General features: G+C 44.5%; 1 protein-coding gene across 2 annotated transcripts in view; it reads right to left on the bottom strand.

The window, feature by feature from the left end:
- Positions 1-14,895, bottom strand: part of B4GALT5 (beta-1,4-galactosyltransferase 5) — an 83,595-nt gene extending 68,700 nt beyond the window's left edge. The window contains exon 1 of one of the 2 annotated variants that reach the window (XM_078371972.1): positions 14,596-14,895. In XM_078371972.1, coding sequence (XP_078228098.1) covers positions 14,596-14,710 — 115 coding nt within the window. In that variant the 5' untranslated portion in view covers positions 14,711-14,895. Of the gene's footprint in view, positions 1-12,001; positions 14,300-14,595 lie in introns of those variants that run through there. The other variant, XM_078371973.1, reaches the window with a different exon arrangement.
- Between the last annotated feature and the right edge of the window lie 11,260 nt (positions 14,896-26,155).

Genomic DNA, 26,155 nt, shown 5'->3' on the forward strand with positions numbered 1-26,155 from the left:
GATTGCTTCCTCTGCCCTGTATTTTATCTCATGTAAAAATGGAGATTCAATGAGCTAGATGAATGCATAAGGGACTATTCCTCCCCCACCCACTGCATGTGAACAGCTAATCAAAGACTCAAAAGAATGCAACCATTTGTCTCTTATCTACCCACACCTTCTTAAATTTTTTTTTTTTTTTTTTTTGTATTTTTAGTAGACACAGGGTTTCACCGTGTTGGCCAGGATGGTCTCGATCTCTTGACCTCGTGATCCACCTGCCTCGGCCTCCCAAAGTGCTGGAATTACAGGTGTGAGCCACCGCACCCAGCCCTTAAAATTTCTTCTCTCAAATATCGAAGCCCGAAAAATTATCTTTGGAGTAAGGCACACACCTTGGGCCTGGGTGCACGTCCTTAACCTTGGCAAAATAAATTTCTAAATAGATTAAAACCTGTCTCAGATATTTTTTGGTTTGCAACAAATATAGTAATAAAATGGTTTTACAATTTGGTTTACAACAATAATAAAATGGAACAATTATAACAATAATAGAAATAATTAAGTAAAATTAATTTTTCTGAGAGAGTCTCACTCTGTCGTCCAGACTGGAGCAATCATCACTCCCAGGCTCATGTGATCCCAAGTAGCTGGGACTACAGGCGTGTGCCACACCTGGCTAATTTTTATTTGTATTTTTATAGAAACAATTTTTCCCCCAGGTTGCCTACACTGGTCTCAAACTCCTGGGCTTAAGCAATTCTCTGGCCTCAGCCTCCCAAAATGCTTGGATTACAGGCATGAGCCACCACACCTGGCCATAAAATTAAATTTTAAAAGTATTAAAAGTAATAAAAGTAAAAATAAGGACCACTTGAACACAAGCACTGTGACACCATGACGAGATGTGATAACCCAGATGACTGCTAAATGTATACACAGCGGAAATATGCTGGACAAAAAGGAATGACTCACATCCCAGGCAAGACAAAGGGGGACAGAGCAAGATGGTGAATGATTTAATCACGCCACCCAGAATGGTGAACAATTTAAAATTGTGAATTATTTCTGGAATTTTCCATTTACTATTTTCAGACCTCAGTGAAACCGCAGAAAGTGAAATTGTGGATAAGGGGTAATTACTATATTCACTACTATTCCTGGCAATTAAGAAATGTTAACTCCAACTGAACACCAGATGAATTGGCCCTCAATTAAACACATTTGTCCAGAAATATAAAATCACCTAAAACTGAAACTTTACTAAAGTGAAGCCATGCTCCTTAGAAGACTCAAAAAACAGCAGCGATATACTGTCTGCTTTGTTCATCAGTGTACGCTTCAAGCCTAGCACACTACAGGGGTGTAACACAGAGATTAATGAATTTAGCTATTAGAAAACAGCAAAATCAGGCAAATGCAAAGACGAGTTTGTCATTTTTTCTCTTTTATCACAGGCACCAGAACATAAAAGTTTTCTAAGTACCCACCCCTGCCTTTAATCACCATTTTAATCACTCCATTTAGATAAATACATTTGCAGTTCAGCTGATATCAGAAAAAAATATGTATCAAATTCCCAAATTTTACTATATCAGAGTTGTGGGAGTCCAGCAGCTTTTACATGTTAGATTTTTCTATTTCCTTATTTGTCAGCATTTGACATCATTTTCTGATATTATAAAGGATAATAGAAAAAAAAAATCCTGTGTTCACATCACATCCCTCCTAGTCATCCAGGGACCATCTTGGCAGCCTGTTTCTCGTCACCACCTGCCACCCAGAGCCTGTGCTGTGGATGAGGAAGGCATAGGCAAACAATGTTCTGGTGGATAAAGCATTACCAATTTTCAAAGAATCAGAAGGCAAAACAAAGACCCACAACACCAAACTCAAAGTCATGCCTCAGGGTCCTTATCGCAACTACTCATCACTAAACAGCAAAACATAAATGATGCTGGTTAATGGAAATTTGAGGCTGAGAAAACACAAAACAGGCCGGGTGTGGTGCCTCAGGCCTGTAATCCCAGCACTTTGGGAAGCCAAGGCTGGTAGATCACCTGAAGGTATTGAAACCAGTCTGACTAACATGGTGAAACACAAAATTATAAAAATTCGCTGGGCGTGGTGGTGGCATGCGCCTGTAATCCCGGCTACTCAGGAGGCTGAGACAGGAGAATCACTTGAACCTGGGAGGCAGAGGCTGTAGTGAGCTGAGATCATGCCATCGCATTCCAACCTAGGTGGCAGAGTGAGACTCCGCCTCAAAAAAAAATATCAATCAAAATTTACTTTTTCTTATCTTTGAAATCATCCTGTTTTATTCTTGTGTGGCAAAAAATGAAACCCGTGTTTCTTTAACTATATTATGTACTTCCCAATTTTCTCTCCAATATTTTATGTCTGTTTAACTAGCAAAATGTACTGTCCCTCACACCAAAAATTAGCTGTTTCAACATCTGGCCCATGCACTTTTAGAGAGCTGCAATTCAAACCAGAAAACATTAAAACTTAAGTTATATTACAGTCCCATTGAACAAAATAGCCAACAAACCAAAAATATCAAATAAGATATGCAGAGTCCCCCTTTCATCAAGAGAGCTCATAGGACTCTTCAAACATCTGAAACATTTATTGAAATCTGCACTGTACTTGAAGTTTGGTAAACAGAATAACCATTTTAAAGATAAAGAATAGGCTGGGCATGGTGGCTCATGCCTATAATCCCAGCAGTTTGGGAGCCTGAGGCAGGCAGATCACTTGAGGTCAAGGGTAGAGACCAGCCTGGTCAACACAGTGAAACCCCATCTCTTCTAAAATTACAAATATTAGCCGGGCGTGGTGGCTCAGGCCTGTAATTCCAGCTATTCGAGAGACTGAGGCAGGAGAACTGCTTGAACACGGGAGGCGGAGTTTGCAGTGACCCAAGGTGGCACCACTGCACTCCAGCCTGGGTGACAGAGTGAGACTCTGAATCAAAAAAATAAATAGGCGGGGCGCAGTGGCTCACACTTGTAATCCCAGCACTTTAGGAGGCTGAGGTAGGCAGATCACGAGGTCAGGAGTTCAAGACCAGCCTGGCCAATGCAGTGAAACCCTGTCTTTACTAAAAATATAAAGATTAGCTGGGCTACCGTGGTAGCGGGAGCCTGTAATCCCAGCTACTCAGGAGGCTGAGGCAGGAGAATCGCGTGAACCTGGACAGTGGAGGTTGCAGTGAGCCGAGATCACACAACTGCACTCCAGCCTGGGCAACAGAGCTAGACTCTGTCTCAATAAATAAAGACAAAGAATAATAAAGAAACCAGCATCAAACTTAAACAAGTTAGAGCAAGAGAAACAACAATAACAACAAGAAATGACTCCTGCTTTCTCAAAAATCACATCAGCAGCTTATAGAGAGCTTCATGGGCAGAAAAAGGAATGGGCACACTGTAGGGGGCAAAGGTAAGTGATAATAGCTACAAAGTAGTGTATTTTAAAAAGTACGAACAAAAGAAAAAATAATTGGGTCTCATTAAAAACTTTTGTGTATCAAAGGACACTATTAAAAGTGAAGAAGCCAACCCACAGAATAGAAAATATTTGCAAATCATGTATCTGATAAAGGTTTAATATTATTCAGAATTTGTAAAGAATTTCTAACAGACTGGGCACAGTAGCTCATGCCTGTAATCCCAGCACTTTGAGAGGCCGAGGGTGAGAGGACAGCTTTACCCAGGAGTTTGAGAGAAGCCTGGGTTACACAGGGCGATCCCATCTCTACAAATAATTTAAAAATCAGCCCGGTGTGCTGGCATGCACTGGTGGTCTCAGCTGCTTGGGAGGCTGAGGTTAGAGAACTACTTGAGCCTGGGAGGATGAGGCTGCAGTGAGCCATCGTCAAGCCACTGCACTCCAATCTGAGCAACAGAGATCCCCTCTCAAAAACAAAAACAAAACTCCTAACAACTCAACAAAATTCATCCTTTGAGAATGAACAAAGGACCTGAACTGCCATTTCTCCAAACGAAATATACAAATGGGTCACTCCTTATTAGAGAAATGCACATCAAAACCATCATGACTCATTTAAGGAAAAAAAACACCACACACACAGGGACAGACACACAGACACACACGCACACACCCATGAAATACCATTTCACAGCTACCAGAGTATCTATAATTAAAAAAACACAAAAATGACATATGCTGGGGGAGTTATTGCTTAACAAGAACAGTTTCTGTTTAGGGTGCTAAAATATTTTGGAAAAAAGAAATGTTGAAAAATAGGGCTAGGGCCAAGCATGATGGCCCATGCCTGTAATCCTAGCTAACTAGGAAGTTGAGGCAGGAGAATCACCTGAGCCTGGAACGTCCAGCTAAGGAGCGAGGCCAAGGCAAGAGGATTGTTTGAGTGCAGGAGTTTGCGACCAGCCTGGGCAACATAGAGAGACTCTGTCTCTACTATAAAAGGAAAAAAAATTATAAAATTAAAAAAAAAAATTTAAACACCCAACCAGGCAAGGTGACTCACGCGTGTAATCGTGGCATTTTGGGAGGCTCAGTTGTGAGGATCACTTGAGGTCAGGAGTTCAAGACCAGCTTGGCCAACATGGTGAAACCCCGTCTCTACCAAAATTACAAAAATTAGCCAGGCATGGTGGTGTATGCCTGTAGTCCCAACTACTCGGGAGGCTGAGGCAAGAGAATCGCTTGAACCCAGGAGGCGGAGGTTACAGTGAGCCATGATCATGCCACTGCACTCCAGCCTGGGCAACAGAGCGAGACTCCATCTCAAAAAAACAAAAAACCAAACAAACAAAAAAAACCCTTAAAAAAAAGTGAGTGATTACTGTATAACATTGTGAATGTAATTTATGCCACTAAACTGTATACTTCATTACTTACATTACCAAAATAGATACATGGCAAATTTTGTATATTTTACCACCAAAAAAAAAAAAAAAAACAAAGTACAAAGTAGATTTGGAAAAAATTAACTCAGTCACTTCAAAATCAGGATTAATTAATTCCTTTCCCCAAAGTAAATGCAGTCTAACAACCAAGAGGCTGACCTACTCAGACAATAATTTCTTCTTTCACTAAATATTTAGTACATACAATGTGCTGGGCATGATTCTAGGCACAAGAAAATTACAATCCAGAAAACTTCCCTCTCATGACTATTTAGATTATAAGGATATGGATCAAATAAGCTTTTCTTAAAAAGTTAAAAGATTAAATGCTTTTATTTAAAACAAACAGATTCAACCAGGCATGGTGGCTCATGCCTGTAATCCCAGCACTTCAGGAGGCCAAGGCAGGCAGATTACCTGAGGTCCGGAGTTTGAGACCAGCCTGGCCAACATGGCAAAGCCCCACTCTACTAAAAAATATATATATACAAAAACAAATTAGCTGGGTGTTGTGGCGCATGCCTGTAAACCCAGCTACTCAGGAGGCTGAGGCAGGAGAATCACGTGAACCCAGGAAGCAGGGGTTGAGGTGAGTCAAGATCCAGCCACTGCACTCCAGCCTGGATGACACGGTGAGACTCTGTCTTAAACAAAACAAAACAAAACAAAACCCACACATACAGATTCAAAATAAGTATATCATGAATCCCAAAGCCAGTCTACCATCATTTTTGTCTATCTGGTTTGACTTCCTTAGGTTGGCAATTCTGTCATTTTTCTGAACAGGAATAAAGTTTTTTTTTTCCTTTTTTAATTACATCAACAAGGCACAACACAGTATTTAGGAAAATGCTATTTTATGACCTTTACCAGCCAATGGTCTACCTATCAGCAAATATATACATCCTGATCAAAAATACAATGTAGACTTGGTTCCTGAAAGAACTTCAAATGGGATAATGAGCAGCTCTGTGAGGAAAAAACAATCCTGTCTCTCCATCTTTCCAAGCTTATAATTGTTCAACACAGGAGAATTAAGAAAAAGGTTTAAATGTCAATTAACCATACTTTTAGGACTACTTGGGAGGGGGTGGAAAAAGTTACCTCTATACTAATATTTAAATATCCTACAACTTTTTAATAATCATAATAAACAACTGTGCTCACTAGTATACCCTGAACCCACTGACATGTAAAAACACGACACTGCTCTCTTACAATGTACTCTTTCCGGTACCCAACACTCCACGATAGTTTTCACCTTCACAATTAGGCCACTAACTGCCTAAGAGAGCTGTTCATAATTGATGACAGTAATGAAGGTGCCTCAGAAACAATGACCAGGTTTACTTCTGGTTGCTGCAAAGTACCTGGGTAGCTCCATCACCTGGAAAGGCAGAGGAACAATATGCAGGGTCTAATAATTGCTTACTCAAACTAACAAAAGGAGAAAAAAAAGGGAGGAATTAGAGAAGGGGCAGCACTCTAAATTATTTAATGTGATTCCCATGCTTGGGAAAGCACCGAATTCACGCAACCAGCAGGAGCCAAAACGCTCCTCAGTACAAAAGCCACCATAAAAAAAGAATTACTGGATCCAAATGCAATATTCATTTTCATTTAACATCCAACTACCTAGAGGATTGAGGTAATGAGTCTGGGGCTCTATTTCACGCTTAGAAGCTGAAGTGTGAAGCCAGAGGAAAGGACTGACTTAGCAGATCAAAATTTAAAAGGATTAGCCCACAGGACAAAAAATGGTCCAAAAAAAATAACATCCCAAAGATATTTCCATAAAATTCTTTTTGATTTTCTTTCCTTTGACCAAGACAGCACAAATTTTTCTTCCCCCTTCCTTAGTGACAATGATTTCAAAGATAGATTTCCATGTAGAGACACCAAGTCTTGAGTTCCCAGGCTCATGTCCCAAAGCAATGGCATTGCAGAGTGGGGACCTTGCCATTCACCCCAAACAGTGAAACTATAAAGTCTGAAGATTACACACAAGCATTTCACCATTCTCACCACAGCAGTCTGGGGAGATGAAGTCAATGGGAAATCAGAACTTGAAAAGACAGTGTCTTTACTTGACAAAATTATTCCTTCTTTACTTCAAAAGTTCAATTCACACATGCTCAGAATCATGAAACTTCAGATCTAACAAAAAAATATAAACAAAGAAAAAAAAAAAGAAAGAAACTTCAGATCTAAAAGGGACCCTAGAATTTGCACAATAGTCCAGTTTCCTCAGTTCACAGATGAGAAAACAGGAAAAAAAAAATTTATACATAGTTATTGGTAAAGTCAGACAGGAGCCCAAACCTAACTCTCAGTTTAATATAAGCATGAGACCAAGAGGGCAGGCACCTCCTATGGTTATAAATAAAAAGAATCATATGGCCAGGAATCATAAAGTTCACACCTTTAATCCCAGCACTTTAGAAGGCGGAGGTGGGTGGATCACCTGAGGTCAGGAGTTCGAGACCAGCCTGGCCAACATGGTGAAACCCCCATCTCTACCAAAAATCAAAAAAAAAAATTAGCCAGGCATGGTGGCAGGCACCTGTAATCCCAGCTACTCGGGAGGTTGAGGCAGGAGACTCACTTGAACCCAGGAGACAGAGGTTGCAGTGGGCTGAGATCACGCCATTGCACCCCAGCCTGGGCAACAAGAGCAAAACTCCGTCTCAAAAAAAAAGGAATCATAAACATAAGGACCTTTGTGTCAAGCTCTGTGCTAAGCCCTTTTACATGCATATTCTACTTAATTCTGACAAATACTCTGAGAAAGGTAGTATTCTGTATTTGAAAACAAAATAATCTGCCCACTTCTGGGCTGATCTGAACCTCAAATCTCTTTTCAACCATATTATACGTGCCTCAGGAATATCTTAATAATTCTCAACTTTGGGCAAGTTAACAATTCAACCTGGACTTATATGATCATCCATAAAAAGAGAGACGTAATCAAAAGTTTAGAATTCAAAGATCTCCATAGCTGGTGACATGACACTCAAATGCTAGTGGATCTAAAAATCCCATTAATTTTTCTCACAATTCTCTGAAAAAACAGCTACTGTGCAAAGCCAAGCATACCTTTACTGGCTACTACTAAAAACTGAAGGATAACTGCCCTTTCACTGACAGGGCACATAAGTCTGCCTCTGTTCTTCTTTCAAGTCCACACCCAATCTGCTTGCTTCCGATTATCTGTTATCTTGGCAAAGGTCAACCTCCCTTTTCTCTCTCTCTTTTTTTTTTTTTTAAGATGGAGTTTCGCCCTTGTTGCCCAGGCTGGAATGCAATGGCATGATCTTGGCTCACTGCAACCTCTGTCTCTCAGGTTCAAGTGATTATCCTGCCTCAGCCTCCCGAGTAGCTGCGATTACAGGTGCATGCTACTATGCCCGGCTAATTTTTGTGTGTGTGTATTTTTAGTAAAGACAGGGTTTCACCATGTTGGCCAAGCTGGTCTCGAACTCCTGACCTCAGGTGATCCACCTGCCTCAGCCTCCTAAAGTGCTGGAATTACAGGCGTGAGCCACTGCACCCGGCCTCTTTTTTTCTATTTCTTTGACAGGCCTCAGCAGCATTACACTGCTCATTTTTATGTGCTAAGGTTTTTCTTTGCCTTATGTGATTAGATGTACCCAACATATTTCCAGGATCTAAAAAGCAGCAAAATTTAGGGAAGCAAGAAGACAGTTGTATTCTGGCCTTCTACTCCTTTGGAATTTCTACTCTCAGAAAGCTCTAAAGAAGCATAGCAACACAGAGACCCTCCTTCCTGGTGATTACTATACACGACTCCCACCAGTCTCTTCAGCTGGGGTGGGGGAGCTGACTGACGCTGGAGCAGAATCATCTGCGGGCTAGATGTCCTGGAATTTACCATTAACACTGTTTGAATGGCTGAGACTATCCAAAACCGACATATATCTACTACTAAAGAAAATTTCAACTCCAAACCCAAAACATGGCTTCCAATATAGCAAAAACTCTACAAAGAGAACATAAACCACCACCAAAGTCCTGGTCAAAAGTGGTGCTGTTTAGTTTTGTAACATCAACCTGTTCTCCAAATATTAATTTCTCTTAAGAAGAATGGAAAACACTATACTCAAATATGTGGGCAGAAGTGCATGTGAATTAGGAGGAAAAACAAGGTGTCCTTAACAGGGTAAGCCTCTTTAATTTTCTAAAATGAAGTAACCCACACTTCCCCATGTGTATTTCATTCTAGAAAGCTCAGAAACTAAGTGTGCTGAGGGATTCAGAGGGCTTTTTCATCTGAGAGGGAACAAAAAGGCAATTTTCAGACTACACTTGACTAGGGAAAATCTGAAAATGTCCTGTGGTTATTAGGAAAAGTTATATTTTATTATATAAAACATGAATCTTCTCTAAAATCATTTGTTTGTTTGGAGATAGGATCTCACTCTGGTTGCCCAGACTGGAGTGCAGTGATGCGATCATGGCTCACTGCAGCCTCGACATCCCAGGTTCAGGTGATCCTCCCTCCTCAGCCTCCCGAGTAGCTGGAATACAGGCATGCACCACATCCAACTAACTTGTATTTTTAGTAGAGACAGGGTATCACTATATTGCCCAGGATGGTCTCAAACTCCTAGACTCAAGCTATCCACCCATCTTGGCTTCCCAGAGAGCTGTGATTACACAGATGAGCCACTTTGCCCAGCCTCTTTTCTTCTGTCTAAAATCTTAGGACCAGCCAGGCATGGTGGCTCACACCTATAATCCCAGTAATTTAGGAGGCCAAGATGGGCAGATCACCTGAAGTCGGGTGTTCGAGACCAGCCTACCTGGCCGAACCATGGTGAAACCCCGTCTCTACTAAAAATACAAAAAAATTAGCCAGGCATGGTGGCAGGCACCAGTAATCCCAACTACTTGGGAGGCTGAGGCAGGAGGATCACTTGAACCCGGCAGGTGGAGGTTACAGTGAGGCCAGGCTGCACCATTGCACTCCAGCCTGGGCCACAAGGGCATAACTCATTCTCAAATAATAAAAATAAAATAAAATCTTAGGACCAATGATGGTACAGAACGTAAATGAATTCTCAACTTTCTGTATACAAAAGCATCTCACTAACTTTATTGAGGCATGATTTCTTAAAAATTCACTATAAATTTGACAACAATACAGTTCTGGTTTTTCAAAGAGTTTTGGGTATTTTTTGAAAGTATCAGATCAAAGAAATCAAGTGACTTGCTCAAGGTCATTCGGTCAAATCAGGTAAGATTAGAATTACTGGTTCCTGCCTTCCAAAAGCCAGCCATAAATCAAACTTTTCTTGGATCTAAGCAGGTCAAAAATGTCAAAATCATTCCCCATCTCCTTTTTTCAGTAATCAAGAAAAAAGAGAAAAATTAAATGTAGAACAGATTTTTTTTTAATTTCCCCCTCCCAGAATTTCAATTAATAAAATGTCATCAGTGCATAAACAATTACCCCAACCAACCACAGGTATCTCTCTCAAAACTGGTAACTGTTTTAACAATTTGCTAAGGTCAGTAACCTCTATGCAAAGTTGCCATATGATGGCACCATAAACTTATTAAGATTTTAAATCAGCACTTCATAAGTATATTTATAAATAGCTCACTTCTGTTATCTTTTAAAAGACCTGATTAGACTGAAGTATGGGAGTACTCTGAGCACTTGGATTTTTTTTTTTTAAGTTAACAGGTCATAAATAAGTTCAAAGTTTTCTGTAAAACCCTGAAGGAAATAGGGATATTTCAACATTGCAAATAAAACACCTTATTAATTAAGAATCATACAGGCTAGGGGGTAGAGGGTTGAAGAGAAGGGACATCACATTTTTATGCAACGTTATTACCTTGCTCTGTCTTTCTCAAATCTACCACTTTCTCTCTTTCACTCTCTCACTTTCTGTTCCAACCTTCTCCTTTTAAATGGCTGATATAAAACACTACTTCTAAAATTAACAATACAAACACAACTCCTGGCCAGGCATGGTCTGTAATCCCAGTGCTTCGGCAGGCTGAGGTGGGTGGATCACCCGAGGTCAGGAGTTCAAGACCAGCCTGGCCAACATGGCAAAACCCCATCTCTACTATAAATACAAAAATTAGCTGGAGGTGGCAGTCACCTATACGCCCAGGTACTCGGGAAGCTGAAGCAGGAGAATCGCTTGAACCCAGGGGCAGAGGTTGCAGGGAGCCAAGACTGCACCATTTCACTCCATCCTGGACAAAAAGAGCAAAACTCTATCTCAAAAAAAAAAAAAAAAATCCCAGTGAAGCCATATTTTTAAAACATTAAATGGATTGAATGGGCTTCTTACAGTAGCTTAGGGCACTTTATATTTTCTGCAAACACACTGTCAGTCTTATGTAGTCATTTTCCTCCTATCCAATTTTCTAGGTAAGATGGTATCCTGTTTCACAGATGACTCTCAAGTCCAAGAAAAGTTGCCTGTGCTCTTAGACTACAGCTCACCCCTATTAAGTGGCATTAGATCTCAAAAACACTAAGTTAATAGGCTGAAATTTTGGCTGGGTTACAGTACACACGGACAATTTAAAAACATTTATAGCTAACATGATTTTTCTTATTTCAAATTCAAGTCTACTATTTCTGAAGGTAACTGTAATATACTCTTGGAGTGATGATATCTCTAGCCCTTGAGCACAATGTAGCCACAGGGCATACAAAGCAAATCAAAAGCAAGCACTGGAAAAAGTTAAACCTGGAAGGAAATACAAGACCAACACTTTCCACTGTGCCAGAAAACAGAACTGTCACTGGGAAATTTATTAAAGTGAACTACATGAAACTTGCTGATATACAACTGTTTTGACCTGCAAAAACAGAAATTTCATCTGGCTCAACCTAATATTATTTTCTAAGCTCATTTTAGTAATTGTTCAAATAAGGTGTTCCTATCCCAAGGAACATAAAACAACCCTTTATTTCTCCAGATTGTCTTAACCTTTGGAAAAAAATTTGCCACCCCACTGTCCAAAGCTAGACATTTGAAAAATTTAAGTTCATTAAAAAAGCCTGTGCATCATAGCCAGATGCTGTTTCTACAAAAACTTGTTTTAAGTTAGCCAGGCAAGGTGGCATGTACCTGTAGTCCCAGCTACTCAGGAGGCTGAGGCAGGAGGATCACTTGTGCACCCAGGCCGTCAAGGCTGCAGTAAGCTATGAACATCACTCCACTCTAGCCTGGGCAACACAGCGAGACTCTGTCTCAAAAAAAAAAAAAAAAATTCATTGCTAGGAAGGGCAAACAGCTAAATGTAACTACTCCACATCCGTTTTTAATTGTTCCCCTTTCCCAGGAACAAAATTTCCATCCTAAGTAGAATTGCCCTTCAGATGGCTTACATTCAAGGAGATACAGTACTAATGAAAATGTAAGTGCTCTACATGTTTTTCAGCTATTAGATACAGGATTCTAGGCATGGCAGTAGCACAACACTTTACACAGGGGTTCCACTGACCCAAAAATCTACTGTTGAGGAATCTTAATTAAGTTGATAAGTTCCATTCTGTTGGATAATCTGGATTCTAACCTTTCTAATCAAAAGGGTGATTATCATCCCAGTGGGGTATTGTTTTCCATTTAAATATAGCTGATTTATGGACTCAGACCAGAAATACCTGTCACTTTCACAAAAGGAGAAAAAAAAGGTTATGTCTCTAAGACTGCCTCTAGGTCCAAATCCAACTTTTCACACCCATCTTTATTAGAGTCTAATAGCCAACATGCTAATGAACTCTTTTCTCAATTAATTCCACTAATTAGTTATCTGTTCCTTTTCTGCCAGAATCCCAACTCTTTTACAATCTACTCATCAAATCCATCAGGCCACATACTATACCTTCCTAGAGGGACACTTTTCCCTATGACACTTTGTAAACAGGGCAATCTGATTCTATCTTCCCAGATCTAGCTGATAGTTCAAAACATGAACATTAACTACAAGTAAAATATGCTTAAAAAAATAATCAGGAGACAATCTCCTGCTCTATCTGGAAATTTCTCTATTCAGCTAGTTCAGTGTTGACAGGTCAAAAGAGAATGGCACTAGTTATTGCTACAATCCTAAAAGGCATTTCCCCACAGCTAAACCATCAACCCTTTCCTAACATCCATATAATCCAAAATTTTTCTAGCAGAATTTACTCTCCCTGCCCCAGTCCCAGCAGCATCTTCTGATCATTTCTCACCATAAACTGAGGTTTACTCACAGTAATGCCAAGTCAGGCAAACGCATCCCTTAAGCCTTCCACCTAACTCCCTTCTTCCTAGAAGTTACATGTAATAGCTGCTTTACTTATTTTTGAAACTCTTCAAGCATCAGGTACAGTGCTAAGTGCTTTTAAAGGGCATTTATCTACTTCTATCCTTAACACGGTATGACATTGGGATTCATACTCCCATTTTACAGAGGAGAAAAACTAAGGCTTAGTAACCTGCCCAAGGTCATCCAGGGCAGAGATTAGAATCCAAGTCTGACTGGCCTCTGGTGTCCTCTGCTCTTAAACCTTCATGCTGTCTTTCCTTCTGATCTCTTCCTGTCCTAAAAGCTGCCCTGTGGTCTTACAAAAGACTATGCTTGAGGCGGGGTAGGGGAGGGGTGGGAAGGTCAGTTTCTCCAGAGACTCTTTGAAAAGAAAGAGTACCTATTTCATCTTTCCTCCATTCTCCCCCTTCTCACCTGGTACCAATTCCCAAAGGCCCCAGTCATATCCCGTTCTCTAGGGCCAATTTAAACTTTGTCCCCAGAGCAGGCATTATCCGATACTGAAGAGCCACCATCTACCCTCAAGGCTGGGAGAGGGCAGAAGTGGAAGAAAGAAGGAACGCCGACAGCACCCCTTTTCCAGGTCTTCAGTTGAGAAAGAAGCTATGGCTGAAAGACTGGGGGCCTGGGGGCAGAGGTGACAAGGATGTGCCCTTTGGGGTACGCGAGGTTCGGGTGGAGATGGGGAGGAGGCAGGGGACGATCAGGGGGTTAGCAGAAAATTGAATGAGGGTGGACCTCTGTAATGGGAAGGGGGGTGCCACCGGAAAGCAGAGATATCAGGCAACTGAAGAGATGAACCTGAGTTAGGGAGGAGGACCTGGAGGTTGATGTAACCAGGGAAGTGGAGGAAGAAAGGGGAGGCAGGGGGCTCACGGGAGCAGGAAACGATGGAGTCACGGGGAGTCGGGGAAGATGGATGGGATCCGAGAAGGTGGGGCGGCCTGAGACCCGGGCACAAGGGCTCGGCAAGGAGGGGCGGGGGTTTGGGGTGCGGGGAATGCCGGGAATGGGGTTCCAGGAGACCCCGGGGACTGGAAGGGCAAGAGGGAGTTCTCGAGCCGAGGAGCGGGAAGTGCGAGTTCCAGCGGGAAGGGGGTCCCAGAGCAAAGGGCGGGTGCGAAGGCGTCGTCCGGTTCGCGAGGGCGGCGTTAGGAGGGGCGGGGTGGGCCGGAGGCTGGCGCGGGAAAAGGGTCCCGGGAGCTCCTTAGGGGGCGGATGGCGGGAATGTCCTGGCGTCCCCGAGAGCTGGGCGCGGGACACCCAGAGAGCTGGGCCGGGACCCGGGAGTCTTCGGAGGACCACTCTCGGGGCCGCCTCCGGGCTGGGGCCCCTCAGGGAGGGGCGGGGATTCCCCCGGTCCCTAGAAGGCCAGAGCCGCAGCTGCCGGGGTCCCAAGCCCCCTTCCTACCTATGCCGGGCGCCACATAGACGAAGTAGAGCAGCGAGGACGAGAGCGAAAAGAAGAAGAGCGCGGCGAGCAACGAACGGCGCGGCAGCCGCAGCAGCCCCCGGCGGGCGCGCATGCTGCAGCCAGGCGGCCGCTCGAGAGCCGGGCCGGGCCTGCTGCCGCCGCTCCCCGTCCGCCGCCTCCTGGGCCGCCGCCGCCGCCGCCTGGGCCTCGGCCACCACCTCCCGGGCCTCGCGGGCCGCCACTCGCCGCCGCTGTCTCGCAGCTCCCAGCCGCCGGCCGCCGCGGGCCGGGCAACATGAAGCGGGCGGGGGCCAGAGCGGCCCCGAGCGGGCGCAGCGGCGGGGCGGGGCGGGGCGCACGCGCAGGAGGCGGAGCCAGCACCGCCGGGCACCGTCGCAAAAGACCCGCGCGCCTGCGCTCGCCGCCGACCCCTGCCCGGCCCCCGCGGCAGCCCGCATGGAATATCGCCAAATGGCGACAGCCCCTCCCCTAGTGCGGCCACCGCCCAAGCTGTCGGGGAACGTCTCCCAAGTGCTCCTCGCTCTCTTGCCCCTATCTCAGGGCCAAGGGGCCATCTACAAAGTCTGACCGATCTCGTTGCCCACTGCGGCAGAAGAGTGGGGATTGCAAGGCTTTGGGGGTTCGGCCTGGTATACACCTTCATTCATTCATTCACTCACTCATTCATTCAGTTCACCATTTATTGATTGAATGCCAGACAGTTGTTGCACTGAGCATGCTACAAAGAAAAAAAAACGATAAAATCTCTTTCTTCTTGAAACTTATGTGAGAGGTGAAAGAAACAAATCAACTAGTTATATCAGGTACTGATAACACATATGAGTATGATAAAACAGGAGGATGTATTGCAGGCTGCTGGAGTGGTCAAGGAAGGCATCACTGAGCAAGTGACATGAGCTGAGACATAAAAGGATGAGAAAGAGCCAGCTCTTCAGAATAAGCTGGGGAAAGAACAGTCATACCAGGAGTAACAGCAGGTGCAAAGGTCCTGAGGTAGGAAAAGGGCTGATCTGCCCCTGGGGTTGAATCCAAGGCCAACATGTATAAAATCCAGTGAAATAGAGGGAGGAATAGGGATGAGCTTGGAGCTCTAGTCAGTGTCCACATCCTACTGCATCAGAAATAGCATAATGATAACAACTGTCAATATCTCTAGACTTTTGCTGAGAAACATGGACTTTACTAATGCCATGAAATCCCCCCACCAGTGTTGAGATGTATGCTTCTATTATTACAATCGTACAAGTGAGGAAACAGGTTTCTAGATGGAATGGCAATTCACCCAAGCCTTACAGTGACTGCTCAAATCAAAACTGGCCTGCCTCCCATGTCAGGCTCTTGACCTCCAGGTTGTAACTGTCTCAGCCGTCCTTGTGGTCTCTAAGTGGTTTGTTGTTGTTGTTGTTGTTGTTGTTTTGAGACAGAGTCTCGCTCTGTCACCCAGGCTGGAGTACAGTGGCTCGATCTCAGCTCACTGCAACCTCTGCCTCCTGGGTCCAAGCAATTCTCCTGCCTCAGCCTCCCAAGTAGCTGGGATTACAGGCATGCGCCACCATGCCCAGCTAATTTTTTTGTATTTTTAGTAGATACGGGGTTTCACCATATTGGTCAGGCTGGTCTCAAACTCCTGACCTTGTGATCTGTGTGGCCTCTAATTATTTTCCTGCAGGCAAATCAGTATCCTATCCCTATCACCTGGGTGTGTGACCATATACAAAACAATGTTTTCCAAACAGCATCAGCCCAGAGGACATCAGAAGGCAATGAGCAGTGCTAGAGATTTATGGCCAGGGGCAGTAGCTTCAAGGAGCTGGACCGGGAGGCAAGTGTCCCCTGTGTAGATACATCTGAAACTAGGGTACTGTCTCGGAATGCCAGAAGCAGTGAGGAGGGGAGAGGACTTTGCAGGGATTCTGTGAGAATCAACTATAATCCTGATTTATATTTCTAAAGTGATTTCTACACTTTACAGTGTTTATTTGATCCTTTAAGTGGGGGTCTAGAGCCACACTGCCCAGGTTCTCCAACCCCCAGCTCTTCTATTGTTAACTCTATGACCTCACGCAAGTTAAACTCTCTGTGCCTCCGTAAAATGGAGGATGTTATTAGTAGCAACCTCATCAGGTTGCTGCGAGGATTTAAGTAACACATGCAAAGCCTAACTCATAGTAAGTGCACTTAGCTGCCACCTAATTCAATGCCCCTGGGAAATGGTATGGTGGAAGAGAAGAGGCTTCAACAACAAAAAAGGAAAGCAGAGAATTCTGACTCAAATCTCAGCTTGGCCTCTCCTAGTCGTGCGTGACTTTGGGCAAGTCACTTACCTCTCTAAGCATCTCTATTCATCACCTGTGAACTGGACCCAGTGCTGCCCACCCCACAGGGATGTGATGTGGATCAGATGAAATAGTGCCTGTAAGGCCCTAGACCAAATCCCAGACTAGCAGGAATCATCTAACTTGCAAATATTTTTTCTTGGCCCACACAATAGCCCCTTCCAACCTTCACATCTAGTAAACATTTTCAAATATATAGAAAAGTTGAAAAAAAAAGAAAAGTTGGCCAGGTGCGGTGGCTCACGCCTATAATCCCAGCACTTTGGGAGGCCGAGGTGGGTGGATCACGAGGTCAAGAGATGGAGACCATCCTGGTCAACGAGGTGAAACCCCGTCTCTACTAAAAATAAAAAAATTAGCTGGGCATGGTGGTGCGCACCTGTAGTCCCAGCTACTCAGGAGGCTGAGGCGGGAGAATTGCTTGAACCCAGAAGGCGGAGGTTGCGGTGAGCCGAGATCGTCCCATTGCACTCCAGTCTGGGTAACAATAGCGAAACTCCGTCTCAAAAAAAAAAAAAAAAAAAAGTTGAAAGAATAGGGCCAGACACAGTGGCTCATGCCTGTAATCCCAGCACTTTGGGAAGCCAAGGTGGGTGGATCATGGGGTCAGGAGTTCGAGACCAGCCTGGTCAACATGGTGAAACCCCATTTCTACTGAAAATACAAAAATTAGCTGGGTGTGGTGGTGGGGACTGGTAATCCCAGCTACTTGGGAGGCTGAGGCAGGAGAATCATTTGAACCTGGGAGGCAGAGATTGCAGTGAGCCAAGATCGTGCCATTGCACATCAGCCTGGGCGACAGGGCAAGACTCCTTTTCAAAAAAAAGAAAAGTTGAAAGAATAGTACAAGAAACACCTGTACACACTCCCCACCTGGATTCAATGAGTGTTATCATTTTTCCACATTTATGTATTTATATTCATATGTTGAAAATTTTTTATTTTTTACTAAATATTTAAAGGTAGGCCAGGCAATTACACCTGTAATCCCAGCAATCTGGGAGGCCAAGGCACGTGAATCACTTGAGCTCAGGTGTTTGAGACCAGTCTGGCCAACATGGCAAATCCCCATTTCCACAAAAAATACAAAATAATTAGCTGGGCATGATGGCGCATGCCTATAGTCCCAGCTACTTGGGAGGCTGAGGTGGGAGGATCTTTTAAACCCAGGAGGTCGAGGTTGTAGTGAGCTGAGATAGCGCCACTGCACTCCAGCCTCAAAAAACTACGAAAAAAGTAAGTTGCTGCCTTACTGGAACTTCCTGCCTTGATACTTTAGTATCAAATCCTAAGGAAAATTACATTATCCTCCAAAACCACAGTAATTTTAAGAGAATTAACAATTATACCATAACATTCTGTAATATCCAGTCAATTCTGGATAAACAGAGAAAGAGAAGCCATCCTACATCTAAACTATGTACAGTTTAGATGGTCAGTCTCTACTTCTGTCCTATCTGAAATAACAAGGCATCAAAATAAATTGGTTATGTTTTTAGGCTGGGTGCAGTGGCTCATGCCTGCAATCCCAGCACTCTGGGAGGCTGAAACAGCAAGATAACTTGAGGTCAGGAATTTGAAGACCAGCATGTCCAACATGGTGAAACTCTATTTTTACGAAAAAATACAAAAATTATCTGGGCGTGATAGCACGTGCCTGTAATCCCAATTACTTGGGAGGCTGAGGCAGGAGGACTGCTTGAACTTGGGAGGCAGAGGTTGCAGTGAGCTGAGATTGTGCCATTGCACTCCTGCCTGGGCAAAGGCACGAGTGAGACTTCATCTCAAAAAAAAAAAATACAAAAATACAAAAATTAGCCGGGCATGGTGGTGGGCAGCCTGTAATCCCAGCTACTCGGGAGGCTGAGGCATAAGAATCGCTTGAACTCCAGAGACAGAGATTGCAATGAGCTGAGATTACACCACTGCACTCCATCCTGGGCGACAGAGTGAAACTCCATCTTAAAATAAATGAAATAAATAAATTGGTGTGGTTTTTTTTTTGAGACAGAGTTTCACTCTTATTGCCCAGGCTGGAGTGCAATTGTGTGATCTCAGCTCACTGCAACCTCTGCCTCCTGGGTTCAAGCAATTCTCCTGCCTCAGCCTCCCAAAGTAGCTGGTTTTACAGGAGCCCGCCACCAAGCCCAGCTAATTTTTTTGTGTGTTTTTAGTTGAGACAGGGTTTCACTATGTTGGCAAGGCTGGTCTTGAACTCCTGACCTCAGGTGATCCACTCACCTCAGCCTCCCAAAGTGCTGGGATGACAGGCATGAACCACTGCACCCGGCCAATTGGTTATGTTTTTAAATGGAAGAAAAAGAAAGGTGACAGGGGGTCAGGCATTCCTACCTCAAACTCTTTCCTCTGCACTCCTTTTTCATCTCCAAGTTATTCATGTATTCATTTAACTATTCAGTCCCTCAGATAAACTCACGGTATTCTAATCTCTGCTCAAATGTTACCTTCTCAAAAAGACCTTTCCTCAAAAGTAGCTTTTCTTTCCCTATCCCACCACTCTCTACCCATAGCTTCCTCAACTTCACTTTCCTCCACAGCACTTCTTATCCCCCTGACATTCTACTTGTTCATTTTCATCTCCTGATCAGAACATACACTTCACGAGAGCAGGGATTTGGTTTCACTCTCTGCTGGATCCTTGCACCTAGCACAGTGCTCAGCAGCCAGTAGGAGCTGAATAATTGCTGAAGGATGACAGGTGTACAGTGAGTGTGCACTGAGCATGGTGGACACAAAGATGATTAAGACATGCTTGCAGCCTAGTGACATATGACCGACAGGAAAGTGACTAACTGAGGGACTCTGTCATAAGGGCAGGACTCAGCATGGGTGAAAGTAGGGAAAGGAGTCCTGTGAGATTCTAGATGGTCTTTGAAGGGACATTGAGACAGGCTTGCTCAAGGAGCAGTGAGAAGAGGCCTGCCTGGTTGGAGCAGCTGGTCCCCCAAGGAAAAGAAGGAGGCGAGGGGTGAGGCTGGAGGGGTGAGGCCTGACCCTGTGGCTCAGCATGGGCCCTAGAATCAGATGGATCTGGCTGCCAGTCTAGCTTCTTCCTTGCCGTCACTCTGTCATCTTGGCAAGTCACTTCACCTCTCAGAACCTCCATTTCTGCATCTGTGAAATGGAGATCAGACAGTTCCTTCCTTCTGGGATTGTGCACAGATTACAAATAGTGTCTCTATAAAGTGCCTGATATGTAGGAAGTGCTCAATCCACAAGAGCCATCACTATTCTTACATTTTTCCTGTGAGTCATAGAGAGCTCTTGGAGGTTTTAGAGCAGGGGAGTGGCCTAAAGAAAGGGAGGTGCTTGGTGAAATCTCAGGAGAGCACAAATTGGGCCTCTTGTGCTTGTCAACACCTAATTGCAAGCTGGCCGAAATCAAACACATAAAGAAAACATCCAGCCGGTTGCAGTGGCTCCTGCCTGTAATCCCAGCACTTTGGGAGGCTGAGGTGGGCGGATCACCTGAGGTCAGGAGTTTGAGACCAGCCTGGCCAAGATGTTGAAACCCTGTTTCTAGTAAAAATACAAAAATTAGCCAGGCATAGTGCCTGTAATCCCAGCTACTTGGGAGGCTGAGGCAGGAGAATTGCTTGAAGGAGGCGGAGGTAGCAGTAAGCCGAGATTGCGCCACAGCATTCCAGCCTGGGTAACAGAGCAAGACTCTGTCTCAAAAAGAAAAAAGAAGAAGAGAAAAGAACCTACAACCTAAACTTAAAAATTGCAACTAACAACGTGCTCTGGGACTACAGGCCACCATGCCCAGCTGTTTTTATTGTTGGTGTAGAGACCAGATCTCACCATGTTGACTAGAGTGGTCTTGAACTCCTGGCCTCAGGCAATCCTCCTGCCTTGGCCTCTCAAGGTACTGGGATTACAAGTGTGATCCATAGCACCTGGCCTGCTCACCCTTTCAAACTCCACCGAAGAAGGTTCCAGGCATCCACCCTGAGGAGGACATTGCACAATCCATAAACAGTAATCATCAGTAGCAAGATAACATCACATAGCAATAACTGTCTCTGTTGAAACACCCAGAGGCCATGAGAGACAAAGGGAACCAGTATGTGTGTAAATGCTCAGGAGGTCCCAGAAGCCACAGCTCCAAATGCTTCCTGTGCTGGGCACTCCTGTCGATTGAGCATTGACCATGTGGTTTACCCTGATAACCAAGCTATACGTGAGCCCTCACCCCTCTCCAGTGAAACTGAGGCTCAGAAGAGAAGTGACAGGCATTACTTCCTGCCAGCAGCTTTAAGAGCCTGTGCATGGACCAGGTGTGGTGGCTCATGACTGTAATCCCAGCATTTGGGAGGCCAAGTTGAGAGGATCACTGGACACCAGGAGTTCAAGACCAGCCTGGCCAACATGGCGAAAACCTGTCTCTAACAAAAATTAGCTGCGCGTGGTGGTGCATGCCTGAAGTTCCAGCTCCTCGGGAGGCTGAGGCATGAAAATCACTTAAGCCTGGGAGGCAGAAGTTGCAGTGACCTGTGATCCTACCACTGCACTCCAGCCTGGGTGATAGAGTGAGACTCTGTCTCAAGAAAAAAAGAGGCAGTGCATCCTTCCCCCTACATTTCCTTCCACCAAATAACCATCAATGACCTTCAGAGCAGCGGCCCACCAGCTGAATTCCAGAATGAGGAGGAGATTGTCCCAACCCCATTTGGCCAATAATGACATGTACCATGAGCAATAAATAAAGTCTCTGAGATACGGGAGCTTTTTTTTTTTTTGAGACAGAGTCTGTCACCCAGGCTGGAGTGCAATGGTGTGATCTTGGCTCACTGCAACCTCTGCCTCCTGGGCTCAAGTGATTCTCTTGCCTCAGCCTCCCAAGTAGCTGGGACAGCAGTCGTGCATGACCAGGCTCAGCTAATTATTGCATTTTTGGTAGAGACAGGGTTTCACCATCTTGGCCATGCTGGTCTCCAACTCCTGACTTCACGTGATCTGCCCACCTCAGCCTCCCAAAGTGCTGAGATTACAGGCATGAACCACCACCCTAGACCAGAAGCTATTTGTAATACAGAAAACCTGGGCTATCTTTACTTATCATAAATATACTCTTCTGCAACTCGCTTTCTCTTGACATTATTTTTATTATATTTCCATAATCATACATGTTGCTCAAGTTTATTCATTTTCACTGCTGTGTAATATTTCATCATATAATTTGGCCTCACCTTCTAAAATCCTTTTCTCTAATGATATTATTTAAGTTTGTTCCAATTTTTGGCTCATACTGGTCCTCAGATCCCTAGCCATAATTCAAATTCTAGGAAACCTAAAAATGGAAGGCTTTTTTATAATTTATTTAGCTTTAGCAGCGAGATCTGACCTGACTTGAACTTCTTTAGTGGCAAAACCTGGTCTGAATAGACAGAAAGCTATCTATAATCATTATGCCACTTAATGTGAATATTCATATGTTCCACTGAGGAAATATTTAGATTTTTTTTTTTTTTTTTGAGATGGTTTCGCTCTTGTTACCCAGGCTGGAGTGCAATGGCGCAATCTTGGCTCACCGCGACCTCTGCCTCCTGGGTTCAGGCAATTCTCCTGCCTCAGCCTCCCGAGTAGCTGGGATTACAGGCGTGCGCCACCATGCCCAGCTAATTTTTTGTATTTTTAGTAGAGACGGGGTTTCACCATGTTGACCAGGATGGTCTTGATCTCTTGACCTCGTGATCCCACACTCCTCGGCCTCCCAAAGCGGACTTTTTTTTTTTTTTTGAGACAGGGTCTCCCTCTGTCACCCAGGCTGGAGTGCAGAGGTGCGATCATAGCTCATTCCAGCATCAACATCCTGGGCTCAATAGATCCTCCTGCCTTGGCCTCCTCAATAGCTGGGACTATAGGTGTGGGCCACCGCACCAAGTTTAGATTTTTGCTTACATGATGAACCATTCCTCTCAAGAAGTATGATAGATTTCATGAATGCACCATATTATCTTTTAAAATTGTAAGAATTTCTAAAACTCATAACACATTTAGCTCCAAGGGCTCTGGATAAGAGATGGTGGACCAGCACAAACATGACTGCAATGTACGTGTGTGGCAGAATGTATTTTCCAAAGACGCCCTCAACAATATTTCCTGTCCTCATGCTCTTCTAGAACTTTCTCTAATTTCCCTTCCTGTGAATCTGGGTGGAATGCTGGGATTACGTGAGCCACCAAGCATGGCTGGGATGATTTGTTATGCAGTAGCAATTGTAAGTGGAGCACCACACTTCCTTTTCTTTTTCTTTTTTCTTTTTTTTGAGAGAAAGTCTTGCTCTATCACCCAAGCTGAAGTGTAGTGGCGCTATCTTGGCTCACTGCAACTTCTGCCTCCTGTGTTCAAGCTAGTCTCCTGCTTCAGCCTCCGGAGTAGCTGGGATTAAAGGTGCACCACCATGCCCAGCTAATTTTTGTATTTTTAGTAGAGATGGGTTTTCACCATATCGTCCAGGCTGGTCTTGAACCCCTGACCGCAAGTGATTCCCCCCATCCCCCTGCCTCAGTCTCACAAAGTGCTGGGATTACAGACATGAGCCACCATGTTCAGCTGCAACACACTTCTATATGTAACTTGTGCATAGGGGCAACAGTGTATCCAGAGCACAGGGTTTACAAGAGAGGATTTGGTGAACAGGTGAGATATGCAAATCTTCTGCTTAGCTATTTTCTAAAGTGTTCTCCAAAATGGTTGCAGCAAATTACACTCCCAGCAGCAGTGAAGGAGGGCTTCCTTTATTTTCTGCTTCACCCACTGTTACTGTGATCAGAATTTTCCAAGGTTTGGTCCTTCTGCCACCAATCCCCTCTGAAGAGCGAGAGTAAGATAAGAGTTAGCAAAGGCCGCCGGGTGTGGTGGCTCAAGCCTGTAATCCCAGCACTTTGGGAGGCCGAAGTGGGTAGATCACGAGGTCAAGAGATCGAGACCATCCTGGTCAACATGGTGAAACCCCGTCTCTACTAAAAATACAAAAAATTAGCTGGGCATGGTGGTGCACACCTGTAATCCCAGCTACTCAGGAGGCTGAGGCAGGAGAATTGCCTGAACCCAAGAGGCGGAGATTGCGGTGAGCTGAGATCGCGTCATTGCACTCCAGCCTGGGTAACAGCAGCGAAACTCCGTCTCAAAAAAAAAAAAAGAGTTAGCAAAGGCCTCCAAGAGCTTTGATTCTATACAGGACTATGTCTTCGCTGTCAAAAAACTGACATAGCCAGGCGTGGTGGCATGAGCCTATAGTCCCAGCTACTCATGAGGCTGAGACAGGAGGATCACTTGAGTCCAAGAGTTCTGTGTTGTAGTGCGCTATGTCAGTTGGGTGTCTGCACTAATTTCGGCATCAATACGGTGACCTCCCAGGACAGGGGGGACCACCAGGTTGACTACAGTGGGATGAACCAGCCCAGGTTGGGCATGGAGCAGGTCAAAACCCCCATGTTGATTAGTAGTGGGATCATGCCTGTGAATAGCCACTGCACTCCAGCCTGGACAACATAATGAGACCCTGCCTCTAAAATAATTAAAAAATTAAAAATAAAATAAAATAGGCCGGGCGTAGTGGCTCACACCTGTAATCCTAGCACTTTGGGAGGCTAAGGAGAGTGGATCACTTGAGGTTAGGAGTTTGAGACCAGCCTGGCCAACATGGTGAAACCCTGTCTCTACTAAAAATACAAAAATTAGTCGGGCATGGTGGCACGTGCCTGTAGTCCCAGCTACTTGGGAGGCTAAGGCAAGAGAATCGCTTGAACCTGGGAGGCAGAGGTTGCAGTGAGCTGAGATCGAACCTATTGCACTCCAGCCCCGGCGACAACTGAAACTCCTTCTCAAAACATATAGTAATAATAGGCTGGGCGCGGTGGCTCACGCCAATAATCCCAGCACTTTGGGAGGCCGAGGTGGGTGGATCACGAGGTCAAGAGATCAAGACCATCCTCGTCAATAAGGTGAAACCCCGTCTCTACTAAAAATACAAAAATTAGCTGGGCATGGTGGCGTGTGCCTGTAGTCCCAGCTACTCGGGAGGCTGAGGCAGGAGAATTGCTTGAACCCAGAAGGTTGCAGTGAGCCGAGATCGCGCCATTGCACTCCAGCCTGGGTAACAAGAGCAAAACTCCGTCTCAAAAAATACATATATAATAATGAAAATAAAAAATAAAAATTGACTTACAACCCTTTCCTAAATTCTGCTCAGTCTTTCCTATCCTGGACAAGAAGGCCTAAGGCATGAGAAGATTGCTCCTAGTATTGCCTGATAGAACTCATTCCCTCATTCAACAGATATTAATATTTATCAAGTACTGGCCGGGCACGGTGGCTCAGCCCTATAATCCCAGCACTTTGGGAGGCCAAGAGTCCAAGAACAGCAAATCCTTTGAGGTCAGGAGTTCGAGGCCAGCTTGGCTTACATGGTGAAACCTCGTTTCTACTAAAAATACAAAACGTAATTAGCCGGATGTCATGGCGGGTGCCTGTAATGCTAGGTACTCAGGAGGCTGAGGCATGAGAATTGCTTGAACCCGGGAGGCAGAGGTAGCAGTGAGGGGAGATCGCACCACTGCACTCCAGCCTGGGGGACAGAACAAGACTCCAGCTCCAAAAAAAAGAGAAAGAAACTGGACTTCAAGTACCTATACAATCATTCTGTTTTTCAGTTTCAGTACAGTATTCAATAAATGACATGAGATATTCAACACTTGATTATAAAATATTATAAAAATTGTGTTAGATAATTTTACCCAACTTTAGGCTAGTATAAGTGTTCCAAGCACATTTAAGGTGCACTAGGCTAAACTAAGATGTTTGGTAGGTCAGGTGGATTCAATGCATTTTCAGTTTATGGTATTTTCAGCTCACAGTGCGTTTAGCAGGCTGTAGCCCCTCTATCTGTCGAGAAGCATCTGTGCTGTTATATCTGGCTTTTGCTCACCATGTTTTTGAGATTCGTGCATACCGATGAGTGAGACTGTAAAACCATTCATTTTAATTGCTGAATAGTATCCTGTTGTGTGAATACGCCATAGTTTACGTTCCAGTCAACTGCTGTCATCTGGCATTTGGATAGTTTCTAGTTAGAGGATACTAGGAATAAAGCTGCCATCAGCTCCCTGGGACAGCGCGGCTCATGCGGTATCCCTTAGTTTCTCTCAATATCTCAGTTCCGTTTCCCTCTG

This window comes from Callithrix jacchus, chromosome 5 (assembly GCF_049354715.1).
Source record: "Callithrix jacchus isolate 240 chromosome 5, calJac240_pri, whole genome shotgun sequence".
Taxonomy (NCBI): Eukaryota; Metazoa; Chordata; class Mammalia; order Primates; family Cebidae; genus Callithrix; species Callithrix jacchus.